Source organism: Balaenoptera borealis (assembly GCF_965194805.1).
Source record: "Balaenoptera borealis genome assembly, chromosome: 8".
NCBI lineage: Eukaryota > Metazoa > Chordata > Mammalia > Artiodactyla > Balaenopteridae > Balaenoptera > Balaenoptera borealis.
In genome coordinates this window covers 122,516,274-122,539,192 of record NC_138865.1, presented here as the reverse complement: position 1 = coordinate 122,539,192, position 22,919 = coordinate 122,516,274, and the positions used below count along the sequence as shown (strand labels likewise).

Sequence of the window (22,919 nt, the reverse complement as noted above, 5' to 3'; positions counted from 1 at the left end):
AAGTGTGAGGCCTCCAGCTTTGTTCTTTTGCAAGATTGTTTTGGTTGTTCAGCGTCCCTCAAGGTTCCCTATGAATTTTAGGACAGGTTTTTCTATAAGCTGTAAAAAAAGGCATTGGGATTCTGATAGGGATTGCACTGAATCTGTAGATCGTTCTTGGTAGCAACAACATTTTAACAATACACTCGGGACTCAGTATCCACGGATGCAGAACCCACGGATATGGAGGGCTGACTGTACTATTAAGGGACTCAAGCATCGGCGGGTTGGTATCTGCAGGGGTCCTGGAATCAATCCCCCGCAGATACTGAGGGAGGAATGTACTGTCTTCTTCCAATCCATGAACACCAGATAATTTCCATTTATCTGTGTCTTCTTTAATTTCTTCCAGCATTTTTTAGTGTACAAATCTTTCGCTTCCTTGGTTAAGTTTATTCCTAAGTATTTTATTCTTCTCAATGCTATTGTAAATGGAATTGTTTTCTTAATTTCCTTTTCGGATAGTTCATCACAAGTGTATAGAAATACAACTGATATTTCTGTACTGATTTGGTATCTCACAACTTTCCTAATGTATTTATTAGTACTAACAATTTTTTGTGTGGATTCTTTATGATTTTTTACATATAAGATCATGTCATCTGTGAACAGAGATCATTTTTCTTCCCCCTTCCCAATTTGGATGCCTTCTATTTCTCTTTCTTGCCTAACTGCTCCGAATAGAAGACAGAAGAGAGAAGGTGTGCCTATCCAAAGAAGGAAGCTGAACACCTCTGCACACAAACTCCTTATCAGATGCTTGACTACCGTCAGGCATAGTGGATCCAGTGCTCACTAGTATCTTCCACAAATAAACCAGTAACCAAGTAAGGTGAACTACCTACTTCCAGACAACCCGGTGGATGCCTGGTGGCTACCAGTTGCTGAAGACGTTCCAGCAAGGAACCGGCCCTGTTCCTCTTTACGAGGAGCTTCTACATGAAACAGGGGTGTGCTTCTGAGCAGTGAGTACCTTCGGATCCACGAGGGCCCCGGCCTTGATGAGGTACTTCACCGCATCTAAGTGGTTGTTTTCTGCCGCCTCCATCAGCGGGGTCCTCTGGTCCTCTGAGCAGGTGTCGATGTTGGCGCCCGCCTGGTGAAAAGAGGGACAGCTCAGGTGTGAGAGCTGTCACCACAGCCACACCCAGTGAGGAAACGTTTCCCAGGCTCAGCACTTGGAAATGGAGGGGTCTCAGGGGCTACATTAAGTCTTTCTGTCGACTAAGCCTGAATCACCCAAAGCAGAATTCAGAGACATGATTATTCTGTAACTATCAAACCTTTAGTTCAAGAAGAGCATTTCATTTCTAAGCTAATTGGGTAAAAATGCTTACAGTAACATTAGTGACAGCACCTTTAGAAATAAGAAAGAAGGTGAGACCCCAGAGCAGGCAAAGAAGGGGCGCTGACGGGGACTCAGCAAGGCAGGGCCAGGAGGCAGGCGGTAGCCCAGCCTGCAGTGACCGTGGGGCCCTAGCTCAGGGGCCTCAGAGGCCTCTGTCTCCGGCTGTTCTAAACACTTGCCAAAATAAACTGAACAAAAACTCATTTCCAGGGTGTATTTTCCAATGGAGTGTGTACTTGAAAACCAATGAGCCAGCAGGTATACTTGGGTAAATCGTCTGTTTGAAACTGAAAACGCCCAACCTTAAAGTGGGTTTTCCACTAACAGCAAAGCAAGTGTTTGGCAGTTGAACATTTTAAAAGAGCTAATACTTATAAGGCTGAAAGTAGTATTGTTTTTACTACTAGCAATTAAAAAACAAAAATAACCCAGTTTAGTAAGAAATTTAAAAATAGACCTAGAATGGTACACATGGAAAGCCAGGGGAACTGAGGTGGTCAGGGACGGTGAAGGAGACTCGGCTGTTCCCACGGAGCAGAGCTAACGTCAGAGAGCAGGGGCGTCCAGGTAGGAGACGAGTGGGGGACACAGGTCAGACGGCCCAACCTGAGGGTGAGGTAGAGCCAGGATTCCAGCTGGAATCCAGTTAAAGCAGCTAACTTTAACAACGAAACTTGGAAAAGCACACGCGATAAAGGTGCGGGGTGGGGGTCTGAGTAGCGCTAACGCGGCCAGCGTGGGGTCGGCCACGCTCTGCCAGGCTGCACAGGCCAGGATGTGTCCTCTGCCGGTGAAAGGCCAGGCGCCGCCTGTAACTGCGTGCACACACTTGGCAAGACCCCCCCCCACCCCAAAACCACCCTGAATACCCAGGGGTGCGAGAGCCTGGGCCGCAAGCCTGCCCAGGGGACGGCCCGGAGGGAGGGGCCCACAGGCCGGGCAGCCCCCGACTGGGCCCACGTCTGAGAGGCCCGGACAGGCGGATGACCAAGAGCAGAGCCACGGGCCGCACGGTGCAGAGGGTCGGGGTCCGAGGGCCAGGCCCCCCACCCGACACCCAGGTAGTGTGAGGACGGCTGCTCCGTGTGCTCGTGTGAAACCCGCGCCGGCCAATGATGGCCCCGCCCGCCAGCACAGAGGCCCTGCACAGGGACACGTGGGCAACCCAGGACCACACCAGGGAAGTCAGCCCAAAGGCCAGTGATCATCACCAGAAGAGGCAGGGTGGCCAGGAGATAATGCGGAGAGATCTGAGACACGGAAGGAGGCGGGAGGAGGGCCTCCACCCAGAGGGGACAGAGGGCCCGGGAGGTGCGGGGCGAGCACAGCCCACGGCACGTCCTGGGCTCCTGGGGGGCAGGGCAGCGGTTGTCGCTCTGCCCCTCCCTTCTGGGCCCATGACTTCTAGAAAACGCATATTTTCCTATTAGAAGATGCCTCCTGGGCTCACGGCCCGCAGAGCAGGTAAAAGCAAAGCAGGCGAGATGGACCCCAGACGCAAGCAAACACTAACACAGAGGGACAGGACGGGACAGAGCCGGGGAGCAGACGGAGGCCCAGGTGGGAGAACTCAAAGCAGTGACCACAAATGGGGACACATCCAGGCCCGGGCCCGGAGAGCAGCGCGGCACGTCACTCCAACCATGGGTGTGCCCGGTGCCGGCCAAAGGCTGGGCCTGGCCAAGGGTACCGGAGGGTGTCAGGGGCGGCGACCAGCACAGCTGCCCCTGACCTCGTGCCCCCGCACACCGGACGTCCACCCGAGCGCCCCAGAATGCGTCCTGCTGGGGTTTCGTTTAATGTTGTTATTTAAATTAAGTGTCCACCTGCGGCAGGGCCACTGTGCTGCAGTTGCCTGGATAGAGCTGTTTCCAGTGAGACCTCGGCATGAAAATTAAACAGGCTGGGAAATACCCAAACCACTCCTCACAGGTGCTCCTCCACTGACCCCGAGCGTGAGCGAGGGTGCCTGCTGCCTGGGGCCAGGGCCAGAGCCCAGCCGCAGGAGGGCACGTGAGGTGGGCACCCACCAAAGCTGCGCCTCCAAGAAACAATACCCTCGGATTCGGGGCAAAGCAGAGGAAATCTGTCCCACGTCGGATGGATTCTAGGGGAGAAAAGGACACAAGAGCACAGCCCCCAAGTCGGGGAGTCTGCAGCCTGGGTCACCAAATTAACCACCAGGCTGACAATCTAATCTGAAGTGGTGTCAGACGGTCACACCTCCAGGCTCCGGGCAGACAGTAGAGTCATAAAGATCGCTGATGTATAAAGCATTGGTTTTTTTCCAAAATACATAACATTTTATCCTGCAATAGTTTACAACTCACAAGAAGCTGCAAAACAGAGCACAGAGCTCCTGCGTTCTTTGACCCGGACAGTCTTCCACTATCACGGCCAGTGGGGAGAAGCAGGAAATGGGGCAGCGGATCAGTGAATGACTCAGGCTTTTGCTCTTTGAATGAAAGAGGCAGACAAAGAATTCACACTGTGTGAGGTTTAGAAGTGGAGAGAGCTGAGCCATGGGGTTGAGGATCTCTGTGGGGCGGTGAGCGCACAGAAACACACACACCTGATCGTCACAACACAGGCTAGGAGAGCTGCCACGGGGGAGGGACACATGGTGCTTCTGCGGGGCAAGCAGATCAGGCCGGGTCCCGTTAGAACCATTCATTAACCAAGACGTTTACGTTTCAATGATTTTTCTGTATGTATCTCACACACGTTTTTATGTTAAAAAAAAAAAAGTTGGGGGTGGGGGGAATAGATTCTTTCAAAGGAGTGTGAAACTACCTTTTCCAAAGGAAGAATAAAGTCAGAAGACCATCAATTGTTCCCCCCTCCTCCTCTTCTTCTTCCTCCTCCTCCTTCCTCCTCCTCTTCTTCCTCTCCTTCCTCCTCCTTCCTCTCCTTCCTCCTCCTCCTTCCTCTCCCTCCTCCTCCTCCTCTCCCTCCTCCTCCTCCTCCCTCCTCCTCCTTCCTCATCCTTTCTCCCCCTCCTCCTCTTCCTTCCTCATCCTTTCTCTCCCTCCTCCTCCTTCCTCATCCTTTCTCCCCCTCCTCCTCCTCCTCCCTCCTCCTCCTTCCTCATCCTTTCTCCCCCTCCTCCTCCTTCCTCATCCTTTCTCTCCCTCCTCCTCCTTCCTCATCCTTTCTCCCCCTCCTCCTCCTCCTCCCTCCTCCTCCTTCCTCATCCTTTCTCCCCCTCCTCCTCCTCCTCCTTCCTCTCCCTCCTCCTCCTCCTCCTCTCCTTCCTCCTCCTCCTCTCCTTCTTCTCCCTCCTCCTCCTCCTCTCTCTCCTCCTCTTCCTTCCTCCTCCTCCTTCCTCTCCCTCCTCCTCCTCTCCCTCCTCCTCCTCTCCCTCCTCCTCCTCTCCTTCTCTTCCCTCCTCCTCTCCTTCTTCTCCCTCCTCCTCCTCCTCTCCTTCCTCCTCCTCCCTCCTCCTCCTTCCTCGTCCTTTCTCCCCCTCCTCCTCCTCCCTCTGTCTCAAGACTGAGCAAGTAACAGCCACTTGTTAGAATCACAGAGTGACCTCTGGAGGCAAGAAAGCAAAGACTATAACTTCCAAGCAAATAAAGAGAAAGGAAATGAGACAAAACAAAAGTCAACCCAAAAGAAGGCAGCAAAGGAGAGGAAAAAAAAAAAAAAAAGAAATATTTGTTTTAAGAGGCTGAGAATCAAAACTACAATATAAGAAATTAGAAATAAATTTTAAATGTCAGAAATTACAGTAAGCATAAGTAGACTGAAGATTCCTATTAAAATACCAAGGCTGTCAGATAGAGCTTTTTAGAAGCTGGCTACATGCTATTTAAAGAGATCTGTCCAAACGGAGCCTCTGGCGTGAGCCAAAGTTGGGAGGGGTCTGACAAATGGGTCTCGGGTGTTAGAAATCTAAACCAACAGGTAACCCCACTGTACAACACCAGTGCAAAAAGCAGGCTCCACACTTCACACAATCACATCTTAGTCTGTGCACATAGCACAGGTGAGAAGAGGAAGAAGCAGACACTCCAGGCCGATGGTGACACAGAGCAGCCGTGACTAGACAAGAGACCTGGGGGAGGGGGGTGTCCGCCCAGGGCCCCAACAGAGATGCCCAGAGGACGGTCCTCTCCAGACACAGAGCCATCCCGAAGCCCACCCGACACGAAAACCTCCAGCTGACGGGCCCCAGCCAAGAGCCCACCACCGGCACTTCAGTCCCTTCCTTTACAAACAAACAGGATCCACCAGGCATTTGAGGGAAACCTGAAATAAGAAAGACCAGAATGAACAGACCGGTATAAAGCTTCCAAACACTGTGGGAAGACCCAGAGGCTACAGAAAAACGTGGCAGCACAGGCGAGACCCCGAGAGGAGCCGAGGGTCAGGCCGAGAGCACCGCTCAGAAAAGCTGGACAAAGCGTGAGTCCAGAAGGTGCAACAGGTAAACACAGGCACTTGCGGAGGGACCTGGAGCCCAGACAGAAAATCTCCCAGACCTGAACCTGGGCTGTGGGGAAACTCCAGACCCATGGGTGAAAGGAAATTTCCTGAAGGGTCCAGAGATAAACACCTGGCTTAAAGGTGGCCTCTGGGAAACAGGGGCCCCAACACGGGCCAGGGGAGGGATGTCCCAGAGCAGCGGCAGTCCCAGGGTGGGCAATGTGCTTCCCAGATGACACAGGGCCAGTCTGTCTGCTCGGGGTGGATTGGTGGGGGGATCGGTCCAGGACACATTTACACAACCACGGAACGCAAGCTCTTGGCGCAGGGCGGGGGGTAGGCGGAGGCATGTGTGCACGCCTGAGCTAAACCCTCCCACACCAGGAAGTCCGGTGACACTAAAAACCCAAACGAACTAGAACAACAAGTCAAACACTGAAAGGCAGTGCGCCATTTCCAGAGGCGGCGTGACTGGCAGGAGAGGCAGCGGAGGCGCTGAGGGCACTGGGCAGAGCCAGGGCGGGTGGGCCTGGGAGCCTCCGGCACCGCTGGGCTGCCCGGCTCTCGGGACCCAGGCCAGGCTGTCTCGCTTTGGTGGCCCCGAGAAGACCGCGTCTGACCTGAATCAGCATGTGACAGATGTCCACGTGGCCGGCCTCCGCCGCAGCGTGCAGGGGCGAGCGCTTGTTCTGGTGCTCCATCTTGAAGTTGGGGTCGATCCCGTCAACTGCAAACAAACAGGAGGTGCCAGTTACCACAGGTGCAGCCCCCAGAGCCCGCGATAGCGCAAGGGCTGGCAAGGCTCCAGGCGGAACCGACAGGCAGGCCTGTGGTCAGAGACCCCCAGCACCTGCGCTCCTCCTAGACACCCTCATCTAACTCTGGGCTCCCCCGTCTCTCCCGTCCCCAGGCCCGGGCCCGAGCGTGAGGGTGGAGGGGCCCCAGGATGGATGCTCCACAGGGAGCAGGACCCCCAGGCCAGGCCCAAAGGGAAGGCGGTTGCTGAGCACAGCTCCCAGCCTGGAGTGGAGACGGGCTACAAGGCCAACCACGGAGCGGCGAGGCGAACTCGGCATCGCACAAGGTCCACGAGGAAAATGATTAAAATCGCCATTTCAGTCAACATAAAATAAAACCTTTTTTTTTTTCAGAGCAAACCGTTAAGCTTCTTTCTTGACTTAACTGTCAAGTAAAAGGATTCTTAATCAGCCTTTTCCAGCCAGAGGAATCAAGCCTACGCTGTGAGCTCAGAATCAAAGCGCTGTCCCTTGCTCAGCAGGAGACGGAGCTGGGAAGGACCCGACCAGTACATTTTCAGGTGTTAAAAACCCACAAAGGCAGGTACACACTGAAAACACAAGTGCCAGAAGGGCCGCACCCTGCACACGAGGGCGCCAACTCCATCCGCACGGCACAACAGCCCAGCTGGCTAACTCTGCTTTCATAGAGTCGACGTCTCTTCTTCATCTAATAATCACATACTTAATCCCTGTTTAAAAACGGGTAATTCCTGGGACTTCCCTGGGGGTCCAGTGGTTAAGACTCTGCACTTCCAGTGCAGGGGGCCCAGGTTCGATGCCTGGTCAGGGAACTAAATCCCGCATGCCCCAACTAAGAGCCCGCATGCGGCAACAAAGATTCCACGTGCCACAAGTAAGACCCGTACAAAAAAAAAAACAAAAACGAGGAACTCCTAGAGAATACTTCCAGAGCAGCACTCTCCCCGGGAACCTCTTTTCAGCAGAAGCAGAAAAGGATGATGCGGATGGGGAGGGCACGCGACTGAGCACGAACCCTGCGAATGGGCTGAACACCAGAGGCGGCCTGTGTGCACCAGCCAGAGAAACGGGGCAGAGCAGGACACAGCGGGCAGTGACCGAGAGGCGCTGACAGGTGCGGCCACCTACCCAGCATGAGCAGCACCTTCTGCAGCTCCCCTTGCCGGGCCGAGAAGTACAGCTGCTTCGGGTGGAAGCGGAGCTTCTTGGGTCTGCGGAGAGAGCACAAGACAGCAGTAAGCACAGGCTCCCCACCCCACACACACACACACACACACACACACACACACACACACACACACACACACACACACACACACACACACACACACACAGCACCTGCAGGCTGGAAGGCCTGGGCTGGGCCCACCTGCCCAGCCTCAAGGTCAAGGATGCCACACCCACCAGGCATCTCACAGTAAAAAGAACCAAAATTAGTGACCATCTCCTTCACCCACAGCACGAGAATGGTTCCTGAGGTTCTGCATTCCGTGCAGGGCACAGAGCGAGCTGCTTCTCTATAGCATGAGGTCAAGGGACCCCCGAGGTGGTGGGGGCAGCGTGTCACACCCAGCTACACCCACCCTCTTCACGGTACAGAGTCTGGACCCAGTGAGTAGGGCAGGGGGCCGGACAGTCACCGTAAGACCAGGGCCAGAGACCAGGCTGGAGGCGGACAGAGAAAAAGCCGTGGGGACTCAGGACCGTGTCCCAACGCTACAACTTCCGAAGAAGCAAGGCAGGAAGGTGCAGCTCTGAGGGAGGGAGCCGCACGGCCTGGCCGGAGCCCTGACCGTGGAACCCCATGACCAGTGCACACCTGTGCGCTCATGGGTCGGGGCACCGGGCCCTCCTGCAGAGCCACAGCTGGGCTGCAGTAATGGGAGCCGCAGGGACAACCGAGGGGCCACCTGCTCCAAACTCTCCTTTCACAGACGAGCAGCCACAGAGTGGCACTGGCTCTAACGTCCTGAGGTCAGAGCCACGGTCAGCGTGTCCAGGGAAACGTGTGCCAGAGCCTCCCAGGACTGTCCTCGCTATGCCTTCAGAGGATCACTTTGCTCCTAGCCTAACGGACAGTAACCTGCAATCGTTTCCCGAAATAACGGAAAAGAAGGTGCACGGTCCTGATGGCCAATGCTAACAGGAGACCTAAGGGAGGCCTCGGCGACCTCCTGGGAATGCCACGGCCCTGGGGGCGCAGACAGCTGGGGCGTGTGGTCCTGGCAAGCACCGGACCCCGCAGGGGGACCAGGACGCGCGCGGAAGTGCCGGCAGCTGACTCGCGCAGGAGGACCTGGAGGGAGGGGCCTGCAGGAAGGGAGTGCCAGGCCAGGGCGCGGCTGGGCCAGGCCTTACTTCTCCGAGTCCAGGGCGATGAGTGCGCTCTCCAGGGTCTCCTTCCCGGGTCCCTGGGAGAGGCCGGGCGCTGGCTTCCCCAGCCCGGCCGGCCCCATGGGGTCGAAGGCCTCGGGCACCTGGGGGGCTGTGCTCTGCGGCTTGTCATCCTCTGAGAGCGGGGGTCCAGCAGTGCTTCGGGGAGGAAGAAATAAGTGGAATTCTGAGTTTTAGAGACGTGGAACTCTCCCTTCTTGTGGAAACCAATGAAAACACAAAACATGATTCACTCGGACCCTCCAACTGCGCTGCTCTTCTGAGCGTGAAAACAGCCTCAGGTTCACTGACCATCTATCTGCTCAGCCCCTGGAGGGAAGAGCCCAGACTCAGAATCAAATCCCAGAGAAAAAGGGCATTCAGAAGTGAGGGCGGCTTTCCCAGGACTTTTGGCCAAATGTTCAAATATGCTTTAGCGAATGAACTTCAGGTTGAATCTAAAGTCCACTGCCCTCCCAACGCAAGGGACACCTTGGAATTTTGACTCAAAAATCATTAAATTTATAGATTAATACAATTAATACAGAATAATACGAAGGAGTCGACACCATTCCAATATTCAGTTTTGAATGTCTACAATTCGAGTCTCTTAAATGACCTTCAGTGAAGTTTTACAGTTTCCTTTTTTATCAGTGTGATATCGCTTGCTTTTTCCTAGGTAGGTTACGGGTTTTGTTGCTGTTTTGAAAGGCTCTCTCTCTGTCACCCTGGCCTCTAGCTGGACACACTGGTGGGGACAAGGCTTCTGACACCTTTTCTTACCTGATCCTCTGGCTGACTGACTCCATTTAGCTTTATGAGTTCTTCAGCTATTTCTACTGAATACTTCTGAGAAGAAAATTATATGTTTCCAATATCAATCCTTCTCTTTTAAAGACTGTTTCTTCTGTGTTCAGCTAGGGCCTCCAAAACATGACGCAGTAACAGCAGACTACAGCAGCTGACACTAATGTTTCATATCATACACTACACACAGGTACAGATGGGTAGGGACAGGTGCGCACAGGTACAGATGGGTAGGGACAGGCGCGCACAGGTACACGTGGGTACAGGGGCTGATGTTTCAGGTGTATACTAACAGCTACCTATGGGAGTACTGTGCTTCGACCGAAAATACTGTGATACCACATCAATTAGGATGGTGTGATACTGGTTCAAAAACAGGCAAAGAAATGTACCAAACTACACTGAGTGCAGAAGAGACGTGTGCACGGTGGCAGCGAGCAAACGAAAAGTCAGCACGCCTCACAGCCTCACGCGTCAGAAATCATAGCGCGCGCGAGCCAGCTGGGAGACATCTGGCAAGTCGGAAGACATGAGCAACGATCACAGACGGGCATTGCCAGGTGAACTCTGAGGGCTCGGGGGACACCGTACCTGCCGGTGGTGGTGTCGGCCCTGCCCTCCACCGTGGAGCTCTTCTCCTGCCCGGGGGCCAGCGTCACGGTGGAGGTCGTGTCTGCTTTTGCGACAGTCACCTCTTTGGCCTTGGCGGTCTCCTCCCCACAGTGGGGGCAGTAACTGGCATTGTTGACGCGAGAGGCACAGGCTTTGTGGAAACGGTGAGAGATGCTGCTCTCGGGCTGACATTCCATAAAATTACCCTAAAAACAGGAAGGCGAGGAATCACTCTTTTAATTGGGGCTAATACGCAAAAGAACAAGCAAAGCCCAGAATTGAGCGCTGTGTGGGGGCAGGAAGCCAGAGCCCGGGGGGCTCCCAGCCCCTCTCCGGGTGAGGAGAAATGATGCCCTGCGTCCACGGGGCCCCTCCCAAGGCATGTCCACACACATGCTATTTGAAGGAGAGAAAATCCCCATCCCCGCGCCCCGAGGAGCCCGAGGCCTCACTCTCCAGCTGCTCTGACTAGGGGACGGGCTGCACCTAAGTCCAAAGACGGACCCACGGAAGACACACCCGGGAAGAGACTCCCAGAAGCAAAAGCCCGAGGAGGGAGGTGCCGCCAACAGCCCTTGGCAGAGAGCGCCCGACACCAGGCCCTTCAGGCGACCCGACCTCAGGCCAGGGCTCCGGGGTGAGGAGCAGCCGGAGCGGCACTCTCCCCGGGAACCTCTTTCCAGCAGAAGCAGAAAAGGACGATGAGGATGGGGAGGGCGCACAGGTGTGATGTCCGGAGAAGCCCCTGGGGAGAGGCTCTGGGCCCAGCAGCACCAAGGGCCACACGGAGACCAAACGCGGGCCACGTGAGCCACGTGAGCCTCTGTGGATGAAGTCACTGATGGAGAAGGTCCCGGAGGCACTGGCGAGCAGGACGCAGTAGAGGGCCAGGCGGCCCTGCCTAGGCAGACACGTGAGCAGCAGGAAGGGAGCCGGGGGCCCAGGTGCCCCCGGAGGCCAAGGGCAGGAGAGAGGGGGCCGGGCACTCACGGCGGTGCAGAAGTAGCCGCAGCCGGGACAGCACTGGTGCTTCACCATCCGGCCCCGGTGGTCTTCACACAGCACCAGGAGCGGCGCCTTGCTGGACGGGCGCATCAGCTCGTGCTTGACCACACTGTTCGTGCACCTGCCCAGCTGCAATCAGACGAGACTGGGTCAGCCACTGCCATGCCACAGGGCGGGAGGTGGGGGGGTGGGGGTGGGGATCAGGAAATCAAAGCAGGAAGGCGGCCGGGTCCTCCGTGATGTGATGTGGGGCTATGCCGCCGGTTCACGGACCAGGGGGTCACAGCGGCCGCGTGAGGAGAACAGTCTGGGCTGGGGGCTGGGGCATCGAAGGGAACAGGACACATGCCAGGGAGCACAGCCAGCAGCGGGGAGGGCAGAGAATCCGCAGGACCCACCAGCACTCAGGCGACCCGCCCGCGTCCGCTGTCGCCCTGGCGCCTTCCAACAAGGACCCTCGCCTCCTGGCCGCTGGTGCGGGCGACGCGCCCCCAGCCCCGGCTTCCTCCTCGCCTGTTCCTCAAGGGAGCCCGTTCTCAGAGACTCCATGGAGCCCAGAGATGGGGGCGGGACGGGGCCAATGCCCCCAGGAAAGGGGCCCAGGCGGCTCTGAGGCTGGAACAGGAGGCCACGAGGGAGGGCACAAAAACAAGCTCTCAGCACCAGATAGGAGGGAGAAGTGAAATTTCCATGGAAGCGCTGGGAGACGGAGGGAATTTTCTAAAGTAAAGCAAAAAGTCAAAAATGTGGAAAATGGAGAAGTGAGAAGGCTGGAGGCTCCGCAGAGAGGACCCAGAGGGGGGGCCGGGGCTCCCGAGACGCGGACGGCCCAAAGCAGACGGGGACGTGACCGGGACATGAGAGGAAACTGCGCCCGTGAAGCCGCGGCGACAGGAGAGGATCGGCCCAGACCTTCCCCCCAGGAACCTCCCTCAAGGAGCTGCTGAGGCAACGCGCCCCCCGCTGAGAGGGACCGATGTGTCCGAAAATCCTACAAAGTGAGCAAGTCCATCAGTTTGGGGTGGAATCAGTAACAGGCACAAAGAAAACAATGAGAAACGAGGTAATTACTAACTCTGAGAAAAAGGAAAGGTTGCTCAGGAGAGGAAACCCCTGGCTCAGCTGTGGACGCTTCCACGAAAACAGCAAAGAGGCTCCCGCCTCGGCCGACGGAGGGAGGGACAGACAGATGCAGACCGCGGTGCGGGGGGTGGGGGCACCCCTCCCACAGTAAGAACCTTCAGACAACACCTCAAAGGAGAGGTCAGGAAAGGAGGGTAGAAAGCAGGTATTTGAGAACATGGAGAAAATCCCAGGAGGAAAAGTAAAAGGGGCCAAGGGTTGCTTGGGGGGAGGGACCCTGAGACCCACCCGCAGCCCACGTCACGGACATTCAGGGTCTCCAGCAGCGGGTGGGGGGCAACAAACAGCCACCAGGACGCCCCACCACCACCACCAGGACCCGCGAGGCCATCAGGAGACAGAGGCGGAGGCCTCTGACTGGCTCAAGTACACTCAGCGAGGAGGAAGGTCAACAGAAACCGTCGGACGCCAAAATGGGAAGAGAGCGCAAGTGCGGAGCCCCCATCAGCTGTGAGACGACATCCCACGAGCCGGCGTCGAGTGACTGGTTTGGGAAAGAGAAAAAATAAAGAGCCGCTGGGCAGGAACTGATTTTCTAGGAAAACAGAGACACCAGGTACAAGTCCAAGAAGCTCAGAGAAACCTAAAGAGGACAAACACCAAGAGAGAGCAGCACAACCCCACACTTCAGGCTCAGAGGTCAGCGCAGAGGACCACAGCGACGAGGGCCGCGGCCTCTCCTCGGGACTTTCGGACGGCAACACCGACCGACGTCTCTAAGTGCCCAGAATTCTGTACCCATCAAAGTCTCTCTCAAAATTGGAAGCAAAACAAGGACTTTTTCGAACAAACAAAAGAGAATTCGCTCTGGATGCAGTTTAAATAAAGGGAAACAAGAGATGATTACGGTTACTCAGTCTAAAAGATGAGCGTGTACAAAAATAATAGCATATGTGAAACTGAAACGTACGACAAAAGATGGGAGACAGGATTTGGGCCCACGCATGTAAGAGTCTTACATTACATGTTAAGTGGTACGATATCAATTCAAGCAAGACCGTGATAAACGAAGGATGTATGTTAGAAACTCCAGAGTAACTGGTGAAAACGTGAGGAAAATACGTAAAAAATAAAGCCAACAGCAGAATAAATTGGAATCATAAAAAATTCCAACCCGGGACTTCCCCGGTGGTCCAGTGGTTAAGAATCCGCCTTCCAATGCAGGGGACACGAGTTCGATCCCTGTCCAGGGAACTAAGATCCCACATGCCTCGGGGCAACTAAGCCCACGCGCTCTGGAGCCCGTGAGCCACAACTAGAGAGCAGCCCGCGCGCCACAACAAAAGATCCCGCATGCCACAACAAAGACCCAGCGCAGCGAGGGGCGGGGGGCATTCAACCCAAGAGGCAGAAAATGAAGAAAAAGGAAGAACAGATGGCATAACTCTTAGCACTATTAAGATGTCAGACTGTAACCCAGCTACCCTGATAAGTGCAATGGGGATGATCCAAACACACCACTGGGAAGACGGAGACTATCAGGCCCTGTGCAGGACACGCTGTCTAAAGAGACCTCCAAACGTACAGGCAGCACAGGTCCGGCGGCGGTGGGGGGCGTCCTGTGTCAGCACCAGACACCCCGAATCCCCAAGGACACAGTCGACCCCCAAGAAGACAGGAGTCACGTAAAAACAGCCCAAGCTGAAGAGTCAACACCCCTCCCTCGCACAGAAATCAGAGGAGCGTGTTGGTCGCACGATCGTGTGCATCTGTCACACGTGTCACTCGTGTGATCTGAGTCACTCATGTCACTCATGTGACTCAGAGACACACACTCAGAAAGGTGACCTCGAGTGTGTGAATTATGCCTCAATAAAGCTGATGGGAAGGAGACACAGGACGAAGGAGCTATTAGCTCTGAGGGGCTGCTGCCAGCTAAGGCCGAGGCAACCTGAGCATCGAAAGAGAAAAAATATTTTTGGCAAAACAGCAGCAGCTTAAGAATTTCCTGGAATCCCACAGAAAACAGAGCAACTAGACAGCAAAACCAAAACCCAGAGACGACATTTAAATGAAAACCAAAGGCCACAGGATGCAAATGGGTAAGGGTGGGCCTGCTAGACACTGGTGCCTGGGCAGGAGGAGGGGGGAGGATGGGGGAAGAGGGACACAGCGAGGCAGTGTCTCGTGGACCCAAGGACAGGGGGGAACCAAGGTACCAAAAGGTCCTCCCTGGGGCTGAGAAGAGCAGGCGACCTGGGAGAGACCCTGCCCAATCCCAGCAAGTCTGGGGCTGCCTAAGACCTGGGGCCAGTGCGGGCCAGCCGCCAGGAACCCTCAAACCCAACCTGCCTGGACCCCTTCTAGTTCGGGGCACGAGGACACCAGGACAAAGCTGAGCTGAAAGTGAGCAGGACAGGGACAAGAGAAATGAAGAAAAGAACATCGAGAACAGTGGTTCTCAAAAGCTCCGGGTTCAGTGTTCTTTTATACTCTTAAAAATTACCAAAGGTCCCAAAGAGCTTTTGTCCAAATGGGGTACGTCTATTAATATTTACCATGTTAGAAATTAAGAAAGAAAATTTTAAAATATTAATTTATTTAAAAATAGCAATAAACCCATCATGTAAAGAATGTATTTTAATTAAAAAATTACTTTTAAAAAAGTTAATGAGAAATGTCATTGTTTTATATTGTTCACAAAACTCTTTAATATCTGGTTTAATAAGACAGATGAACCTCATATCTGCTTCTGCATTCAGAGCAGACAAATGTGGACATTCTTCTCTGACACCACAGCAAAACTCTACAAGGGGTAGTTTCTCAAAAAGATTTGCTGCAATGTAAAAATCTCAATCCACTGTCCACAAGTTTAGTACCGTTACACTAAAATCCATCCATGTGTCTTGCACTGTGAATGATTTTGTAACACCATGAAAATCACTCATTCCCTGAGTTACATAGGTCTTGTAAACGTACAAAATGCCACTGTACACTCTGTGAAAGAGTAAGTGAAAAGGCACTTAACTTTTTAGTATCGTTACAGAAATAGTTTGACCATGCATATCCCCTAAAAGAGTCCAATATGAAGAGGGTCCTGCAGGCCAAGGGGTGGGGAGGGTGAAGCTTCAATAATAATAATAGGGCTTCCCTGGTGGCACAGTGGTTGAGAATCTGCCTGCCGGTGCAGGGGACGCGGGTTCGAGCCCTGGCCTGGGAGGATCCCACATGCCGCGGAGCAACTAGGCCCGTGCGCCACAACTACTGAGCCTGCGCATCTGGAGCCTGTGCTCCGCAATGAGAGAGGCCGCGACAGTGAGAGGCCCACGCACCGCGATGAAGAGTGGCCCCCGCTTGCCGCAACTAGAGAAAGCCCTCGCACAGAAACAAAGACCCAACACAGCCAAAAATAAATAATAATAAATAAATAAAAATTAAAAAGTAATAATATTAACAGTAATAATAACAACGACAGAAAGATTAGAACCCGTCAAATCTGTTTAAACACATGAGTTCATAATGATATTTTATGAATTTATTTATTTATTTATTTTTGGGTGTGTTGGGTCTTCGTTTCTGTGCGAGGGCTTTCTCCAGTTCCGGCGAGCGGGGGCCACTCTTCATCGCGGTGCACGGGCCTCTCACTGTCGCGGCCTTTCCCATTGCGGAGCACAGGCTCCAGACACGCAGGCTCAGTAGTCGTGGCTCATGGGCCTAGCCGCTCTGCGGCATGTGGGATCTTCCCAGACCAGGGCTCGAACCCGTGTCCCCTGCATCGGCAGGCAGATCCTTAACCACTGTGCCACCACCAGGGAAGCCCCCATAATGATATTTTAAAAGTAAGAACTGGCCAACCTCAGAAGATGACAGAGAACAAATTCATTACCTGAACAACTAGGAAATAAAGAGAAAGGCTCAAGCACCAGTGCGGTCCTTCCTCTGAGATGTTCTGCTGGGTAACAAAAGAGCAGACGAGATGACAAGGCTCTTTATGAAACCATCCAGCTAACAAATGAGCAGTAAGCGACACAACGTCACCGTTTTGGAACCTCTGATGAATTAATAAATACAGGCATGAAGACTCAACAGCTGCCAACATCAGAAAAAGAGAGGCAACCAGATATCACGAGCCTTTACCTTGGACTAAACTCCCCTCAGCTGAGCCGGGTCCACCTCTGTATAAACTGCAGACAGAGGCGCTGGAGGCTCCGTGAGCATGGGAGCCACTGCTCAGACCACGGGGTCAAATGGCCCGGTTGCTCCACACATAAAGGGAAAGGAAGAGAAAGGACAAATGGGCAACAGCGTCTAGGGACACCTGTATGGCTGGCAAAACCATTTAGAAAACACGGAAGCCGGGTGGCAGCTATTTGGGGCCAATCCTACTTCCTGACCCTGGGAAATGGTTACCAGAGTGCCCACCCTAGAGAGACTCATTAGGCCAGACATTTGTCTTGCATTGTTTTCTGGATTTATATTTCATTGTACAACAAAAAATTTTATATGTAACAGGTTGAAAAGAGAAAAGACTGTGAGTTCCTAAGATGAACTTTGGGGAGCGGGGGGAGGGGCACCAGAAGGCGTCAAGGCACCAACTCATTACTCGGAAGAGCAGCAAAAGAGACCACGAAGTCACTAGTTGTGCTGCGAACCCAGGATGAAGCATGTCTCAGGGGCACAAACAGCCCCAGCAGGTGAGGAAGCTCTGTTCCAGAGACACCAGATTGTCACTGCAGGAGGAACAAGAGAACCGTGGAGGGCTTCCCTGGTGGCGCAGTGGTTAAGAATCCGCCTGCCAATGCAGGGGACAAGGGTTCGAGCCCTGGTCCGGGAAGATCCCACATGCCACGGAGCAACTAAGCCCGTGTGCCACGACTACTGAGCCTGCGCTCTAGAGCCCACGAGCCACAACTACGGAGCCCGCGTGCCACAACTACTGAAGCCCGTGCGCCTAGAGCCTGTGCTCTGCAACAAGAGGAGCCACCGCAATGAGAAGCCTGTGCACCGCAATGAAGAGTAGCCCCCGCTCGTCGCAACCAGAGAAAGCCTGCGCGCAGCAACAAAGACCCAACGCAGCCAAAAACAATAAAAAAAAAAAAAATTAAAAAAAAAAAAAAAGAGAACCGTGGAGCCGCCACCCTGCAACCTCTCACCGGACAACGGACCGAGGGCAGGAACTCGACCTCACAGTGACCCCACCAGGGCCGGCCGGAACGCAGGGACAATCTCAGCACCTGGACGAACTCCGACCTCCAGTCCTAAGATTCGGGAACTAAAGGGAATGACGGGCCCCGGGCCAGTGGCGGGGCGCAGGAGGGTGGGCGGAACCCACCTGGATTCAGCCAGAGCAGAGAACACAGACGTCTGACCACCAGCTAGGCGTCACGTGATAATGGGAACTACTGTTACTTCTGTTACAGGAGACAGGTGCTAAACGCTGGCTCAAAGCCCAGCGAGCGGAGCGGGACAGACCCAAGTGCTGGCGGCTCGGACGCCGAGCAGCAGGTTCAGAAGGTCAACTGCAACGCTTTCATCACGGACAGTTCTTCTAAAGAAGGTGACGGGGCCCGTGCAGAGGCTGCGAGCAACCTCAGGTGCAGCTCTGCCTCTCACCCGTCCACGTCCGAGTTCACAGCGAAGTAGAAACGCCTTTGGGAAAGCGTGACCTCAGCGGAGCAGCGCCCGCGGCCGTGTCGGCTCCCAACCACCACTCCCGCCTGGCCGCGCGCCCAGCACCGTCCTCCTGAGCAGCGCTGGCGCCACCGGGCGGGGCCCCCCTCGCACAGGAACGCGAACCTGCTCACCTGGTGGTCCGCGCTCTCCGTGGCCATGCACTGGTTGTTGGCCAGGGTGGTGATCTCTCGGCTTTTCGGGGTCTCCATCCGGCAGCTGCAGAGGGGCACCTCCTGAAGGCCGTCCGTCTCGCCTACGTCGGGACCGTTGGCCAGCCCTGCGGTCACACACAATGCGTGTCGCCGCCACGGCCCAGACAGCTTTGCTACACTCGGGCCCGCCCGCCCCACCTCCGCAGGGCCAGAAAGCACGAACACGGTCCCTGCAGACACGCCCGCGGGCAGCTGCCCGGGAGCCAAGGTCCAGGAGCCAGACCGCCCAGGACTTCGCTTCCCACATGCTTCCCAGCCAGAAAGCGCTTGTCTTTGTCACTTGGTTTTAGAATTGCAGCCACGAGACGAACGTTCGGTTCAACCCGAAAGAGTTTGGAGGCAGCTTGTCTACTGATCATCTAGAACGTTCCTCACCCACTACAACAGCGCAAAGAGCCTGCTTATTAGGCGGAAGGAGGAAAGGATTGGGGAACACAAAGAAGAAAACTAGGATCACGAAGAAAGTGTTGGGCACAGCACATCACCGCCTGACCCGACTTACAGGCAGGGCAAGGCGGGCACCACCGGGACGAAGGCAGCCCGCAGCTAGGCCGGCTTGCAGTGGGGACAGAGGCCGGTGGCCAGAAAGACCCTTCGACCCAGCCACGGCTTCCAAAGGAAGGTGCGTTTCATGTTCCTTCTTGTGCAATGAAGTAGGGGTGTAGGGTAAGCGGGGGTCCCCACAGACATGGCAGGCCAGCTCGCCTGGACCCCCATGAATCAGGACCCGTCCCCACCCTCCGCACCCATCCAGGTCACATGGCCCTTCTCCGAGGAGCCCCAGGCCCCCTGCCCTCCTGCCCAGCCTCAGGCCCCACAGCGGCCCCCCTAGAGGGTCTGGAACCCTAGCACTAAATGCACACAAAACTGGGGGACCTGACTCGTCCCTCCAAAGTGCTGACACCCCAGGCCCTGCGTGACTGGACACATCCACAGGTCCCTCCAATGGTGGCTGTCAATCCAGGGAACACCCTCAGGGAAGCAACTTATATGGCGCCCCGCAGCCTCTCCTCCTCCTCCAAGGGGCTCCCGCCAGCGTGGCCCTTACTTTTACCAGAAGCTGAACATACACATTAAAGGCAGAGGCCACCTGCCTCACCCTCCAGGGCTCAGCTCAGACAACAGACAGGGGCAGCAGGCGCCCCCGCTGTGCTGCCCTCTCACCTCTGACCCCAGGCAATGTGGTAAAACGAGCACTACTTCCTGCTGGCGTCCAAGTCGGCACCTTCCTGAGACAAAGCTAAGAGCAGGTTTAGAAACAGTAAACACAGATGTCACTTCATCGGGAAGGAAGGCATGAGGTGATGACTGGAGAGGGGTTTCTGCTCTGTGTGCAGCAAGAAGAGCGGCTACTTCTCTGACAGACAAGCCTACGATTTTCTTCTTAAGCTAAAGATGTGATTTCCTAAACTAAACAAGTAAACCAAAAGTCTTCTAGTGTTCAAAACGCTAACAGCTGGTTATTTGTCCTTTAAAGAATGATTGGTTAAACCCCGACAGCAGCAAAATCCATGAGGTGTAAGTAACAAGCATTTTACATTTTCCCCATGTTTCACTTGAAAGAAATTTTTCAAAAGAGCCAAACAGCTATTAATTAATTTCCACTGGTAAAGATTTTCAGACAGCGAGGAGTGTGTGGCCCCAGCCCCAGAGCCAAGGACCCCCGGAGCTGCAGTGCCAGGGACTTCAAGGCCCGGCTCCAGATATGCCACCATGGGGCACCACCAGCTCAACAGGGACGAGAAGACACACTTCCACCAACATTGTTGGAATCAGGGATCATAAAAAAGCCACGTTGTGCAGAACGACGCCACCTGCATGCAGCCAGGGCAGAGGGTCACCTCCCACTGGGAGCCCCATATAAACACGCATGGCTCGCAGGACTCCTGACCTTGGTGGGCAATTGCACCCGACCCCTGGGGCCGCCTCACTAGAGCGCCACGGCGCAGCACACTGGCCCCGCGCCCTGCCCACTCGGCACCAAACACTCCCTCCCCCACCCCCGCCGGCTGGCCCTGGCCACGCACACGCTCACCTTCTGCGTCAGAGGCCAGCGTGCCCTTGACTCGGAGATCCAGGGAGTCCAGCGAAACCTCCATGTACCCCGTGCCGTCGCTGGGTGCCATGTGCTCTGCGCTTCCTGAAGACGATGCGTACGCTTCGGAACCTGCGTTCAAAGGCACACACGTCAAACACGGTGCGCCGGGGCCTCGCGACCCACGGGAGGCGCCACGGGACACTCGCGAGCCACTCAGACAACAAACACACATAGCATCCGGGCCCCCATCCCGCACTTCTGCTGGTTCCCATTTCCGCACGACCTCCCTGGGGAGAGGGCAGCCGTGTCGAGGAAAGCAAAGGTGTGGGCATGTGGAAACATCTTTCTCTACAAACACACCAGCTAGATAAAAGCTGATCAAATAATCAAGGACACATAAAAACGTTGTGCACATACGTTCTGTGAATATTACTTTAAAAATATAAGAGTAAAATCTGAATGGCAGCTTTGAAAGACCAGCTGATGTACAGCAGCTAAAGAAGCCCCAGACGTTTAGCGTCACTGTGGAACCGGCCCAGCCTCAGACGCCTGGGCTGCAGGATCCACAAGGAAAGGCTGCAGGGCCGCAGGGAGCGTCCTCCTGTGAGAAGGGGGTTTACGAAGCACATCACCCACCAGAGGGCAACACAATCTGAACACGCCAAGGAGAGGAATGTGTGTAAGTGAGGGGCCCGTCAAGGGAGGGGGCTCCTGTCCACAAGTCCCAGGAGGCCCAGCCGGGTAACTGCCATTCTAAGGGCATTTCACTGAGAAACCTGTGAAAATGTGCATTTACACAGGATAATAACACCACCAGCAAAGGGCAAATGCCCATAGTTCAGAGCCAAGTTTTAAATATCTGTCATCGACATTATTTCAATGATGGGAAATGAACGAGCCATAACACAGAGAGGTTTGGTGCCCAAAGACTCTGAATTCAGGCCACAGTCTGAACCTAGATCTCAGGCAGGAAAGAGCCAACCACCAGCAAGAAATCATCACCAACCTGAGGAACTGAGTAGCCTTTGTACGATTTTAAACACTTTACAGGAGGAAATAAAATTCAAACTCCCGTTTAAATATTTATTTAGGCAGGCATTCTACACATTACACACAAGATGGTGAAGATGAAGCCTCTACCCGAAACAACTTTTAGTCTTGGATCTACAAAGGCTTTTGTCAGCCGACAGCAGACACCACATGGGGCATTCTGATCTTGGCTGATGATTCCTGGTTGAGAGACAAGGAAACGCGAGTGAAGGAGAGGAGGTTCACGGGACGCACATGTGGGCCTGGTGGGTCAACAAACCCCACCGGCCACCTGACTCCAGTCTGATACTGACTGTCACACACGGGCCTCCAGCAGCCCTCTGCATTTCAGGGGCAGCTCTGTAAACCTGCTTCTCTATCAGGGGAATCTAGAAGAACGCTAAAATAACTGTGCAAGACAGAAAGAAGTCCTGCAGCTTTGTGGTGCTGGTATAGAGAAAAATCAATCAATAAAACAGACTAGAAAGTCTAGAAACAGCCATACGGTGACTGTCAACAAAGGTTCAAAAGGTTAAGTGAAGAAAGAAAAGTCAATGCAACCAATGGCGCTGGAACAGCTGGAAATGCACAGGCAAAAAAGTGAGCTGCCCGACAACACACACACACACACACACACACACTCACACACACTCAAAGTGGATCAGAGACCCACATGTACGGGCTAACTATAAAACTTCAAGAAGAAAACATGGGACAAAATCTTTGTGCCGTGGGTTGGTTAAGTCGAAGATTTCTGAGATCACGAAAAGCATGAATTTTAAAAGAAAACAATCCATAAATTAGACTTCAACAAACATTTTTTAAAACTTTTAGTAGGTGCACATACTTGCCAAACATCTATCTCACAAAAGACTTGTATCCAGAACACTGAAAGAAGTCACAACTCAGTGAGAAGATACACGCTCGGATTTTAAAGTAAGCAAAAGGTATAAACGCATTACGAGAAGATAAACGCTAAGATGTGCAACCTCGCTCTTTGGTCGGTAACCGCAATGAGGCAGCACCACACACCACCCAGCAGCGCTGGAATCAGAGACTGACCGCGCAAGCGCTGCGGGGGCCAGTGCGGGGTGGACCCTCCCGTGCTGCTGCGGGAACGCAGAGCAGGACAAGCACTTCGGGAAACAGCTGGCAGCACTACGAAGTGAGACACACAGCATGACCCGGCCACTCTCCGCTCCTAAACGTTTACCCCAGATAAACGGAGCATTTGCTCTAGAAACATGTGTACACAAACTCCGCAGCAGTTTATCTGTAAGGGCCAATAACTGGAAAGAGACCAAGTGTCCAACAGGTGAGGGATAAACAAACCACAGACAGCTGCGCGTGGAACACCTCCCGCCAACAACAACACGGATGACCCTCAGTTACTCGCGGGGAAGCCAGAGAGAAGGATCCACCCATAAACGTTCTCCACAGCGCTAACCCATCTGCGGAGGCGACGTGGAGCAGAGGTGCCCGGGCCGGGGGAG

General features: G+C 54.3%; 1 protein-coding gene across 11 annotated transcripts in view; it reads right to left on the bottom strand.

Moving 5' to 3' along the window:
* Positions 1-22,919, bottom strand: part of EHMT1 (euchromatic histone lysine methyltransferase 1) — a 152,562-nt gene that overhangs the window by 27,903 nt on the left and 101,740 nt on the right. For all 11 annotated transcript variants that reach the window (XM_082403130.1, XM_082403137.1, XM_082403136.1 and 8 more), the window contains 8 exons: positions 20,395-20,526; positions 18,279-18,424; positions 11,377-11,520; positions 10,366-10,592; positions 8,953-9,126; positions 7,723-7,805; positions 6,436-6,542; positions 1,013-1,135 (listed from right to left, as the gene is read on the bottom strand). In XM_082403130.1, coding sequence (XP_082259256.1) covers positions 1,013-1,135; positions 6,436-6,542; positions 7,723-7,805; positions 8,953-9,126; positions 10,366-10,592; positions 11,377-11,520; positions 18,279-18,424; positions 20,395-20,526 — 1,136 coding nt within the window. The remainder of the gene's footprint in view (positions 1-1,012; positions 1,136-6,435; positions 6,543-7,722; positions 7,806-8,952; positions 9,127-10,365; positions 10,593-11,376; positions 11,521-18,278; positions 18,425-20,394; positions 20,527-22,919) is intronic.